We start from the raw sequence: 2,357 nt of genomic DNA, 5'->3' as shown, positions 1-2,357 counted from the left end.
CTGCTGAGGCAGAGCTTCAGTGGTACCTACCGTGTTGCCCACCTGGGCCTTACCTGGTATTATTTTATTTTCAGGATCTGAAAACAAAATAGGAAAGATCTTTCCTTTTCTTCTCACAAGAACAGCAGCTTACTGGCACAGCTGATACACAGAGCACACGTATACACGGACAAGCACTTGAAGAAGGTATTATTTATGTTATAGGCACTGTTATTACTGGTTCAAATTTAGTCTTGTTTGTGATTTAGGGACAATAGGGAGTGACAAGCGTGCACTAAAAGGTGTATGAATAATATGACCTAATGCGTTTCCCTCTATTTCTGTCCTTTTCGATTCACGAAAGCACCAAAGCAATGAGTAATAACATTCCTATTTTCAGCCAGATTTGAGCATATACTGAAAATTTATCATTGGTTTAAGGGATGGATGGACGCTTAAGATTAACCTTATGTTGAACACATTCCTGAAGCGGGACACCATTCTGAAGCTTTAATTTGGTAACGTGCTTGTTATCTCCTTCACAGCTTCAAGACTGAGCCCTCAAATTCTGCTCCTGAAGTCTCTTTGGTAATGTTTCCAGTAAAGTGGTGGCTAATGGAGCTCCTTACAGCTACTGCGTACTAGATATTAGAGCCTCCAGGATGCAATAGTGCATCACAGAGCTACATGTATGAAGGGTACAATGAATGACAGAACTTTTGGATTAGATTGGGGTTTGGCTTATATTGAATTGGTTTTTAAAACAGGCATAGACATAACATCCTCTTTTTTCCTTAGAGCTTGTGCCAAAAAAAATACTAAGTTTGCAAATGGATATTAAGCAATGCCAGATATTTTCTGGGTTTGTTTTAACAAATTAACCCCTTGTGTTCTTTTCTGATGTCCAAATAATTGTATTGGAAGCAGATGTTCTACCAAAATTGACACGATCAGAAGACATTACGCTCACTTATTAACATACTGTTTAATATTCACTACAACCTGTTTTAAAGAACAACAATGTGTTAACATTTAAGCCAGGAGGGATTTCTGTACACTATATAGTACTTGATGCAGCTTGTTTATGCAACAGTCTGACAGATACAATTAATCTCATGAAAACGACCAGAGTACAGCATAACGGCGTATTATTTTTAAAGTAATAGAACATACTTCCCCTTTGAAAATCAGAACTTAATTAAATCATATAACTTCAGGATGCAGAGAAAAGCTCTGAAAGAATGGAGCTCATTCTGAAGGACAGTTGAATGAAAAAATGGTAGGTTTTATACAGAGAGAATAATAGGATAATCTCCCTACAAGAGACAGAAGTAAGAAATACCTCCAACAAATGCATCTCCAGCTCCATTGGTATCCACAATTTCACTCTGATCACTCACCAGCACAGGGAAAGTAGTCACTTCATTTTCTACAGTAGAAGGGGAGAATAAAACATGAGTTAAGGGGAAATATGACCATGAAAAGCACAACAAACAGTGAAAAACAAAACAATTCAAAACTAGAGCTCTGATCTTTAACACGATAATTTGGACAAAAATAAATTTGGTTTATAGTTCTAGGGATATGGAAACACCTTTTATCAAACTCTTTGTTGTGGACATGTTCATTAATTACTTCCAGCCTCATTTCGTTTTATCTCGTAATATTAAAAGCAAGAAAAAAAAAGAAAATCAGGAGGAACAACATAAAACACCTGGGCATATGGTTAAGACTAAGAAAAATCCATCCTTCCAAAACCAGTTGCAGAGAGTTCTCCAGAAGAGCCAGGTCAAGCCTCCAAAAGTTCAACAGAAATTGCTGCATTGTAAAACCCCAAATGCACATGAACTAACTAAACTGAAGCTGTGAAATAAGAAGTGGGAACTTGTGTAAATCAAAAAGTGCTCTCAAATTACATCTTTTTAAAAAACACATATATGTTAGAAGCCTTGCAGCTTGCCATCTGACTACACTCGGTTTCAAGATTTCAATGACTTCACTCTCTTCCTTCGCATTTCTTTTTAAAAAAACACATTTCCTCCTCTGCAGCCCCCTGCCCTCTACTGGCACTCGTTAAACCTATCGCAATAGGTGGATACTCAGCATCTTCACCTCCAATTCACTGCCATAACCACAGTTCAACATAATTACACCACTTAGGTATGATAACTTTAGAGTTCTAGGGTTATAAATGTTATAAATTTAATATATGCCACTAATTAATCAGCTATGGCTTTCCAGGTGGTAATGTCGTAATGACGTGATAAAAATATAATTACCACCTTGTCACAATACCTTGTTAAAGTGTAAATTACCCCTGTAACAGAGCCAATGGAAGTTCTGCCTCTGGTAGTCAGTATGCATTAAACTGTCTCAGA

The 2,357-nt window shown here is 37.1% G+C and overlaps 1 protein-coding gene across 1 annotated transcript in view; it reads right to left on the bottom strand.

Moving 5' to 3' along the window:
* Window positions 1–2,357, bottom strand: part of ADK (adenosine kinase) — a 156,196-nt gene that overhangs the window by 17,132 nt on the left and 136,707 nt on the right. Inside the window, exon 6 of the mRNA XM_010139663.1 lies at window positions 1,322–1,408. Within this exon, the coding sequence (XP_010137965.1) occupies window positions 1,322–1,408 (87 nt within the window). The remainder of the gene's footprint in view (window positions 1–1,321; window positions 1,409–2,357) is intronic.

This window comes from Buceros rhinoceros, unplaced genomic scaffold, assembly GCF_000710305.1.
Source record: "Buceros rhinoceros silvestris isolate BGI_N320 unplaced genomic scaffold, ASM71030v1 scaffold677, whole genome shotgun sequence".
Lineage (NCBI taxonomy): Eukaryota > Metazoa > Chordata > Aves > Bucerotiformes > Bucerotidae > Buceros > Buceros rhinoceros.
The sequence above is the reverse complement of the archived record's forward strand: the minus strand, read 5'-3'. Positions and strand labels throughout refer to the sequence as shown.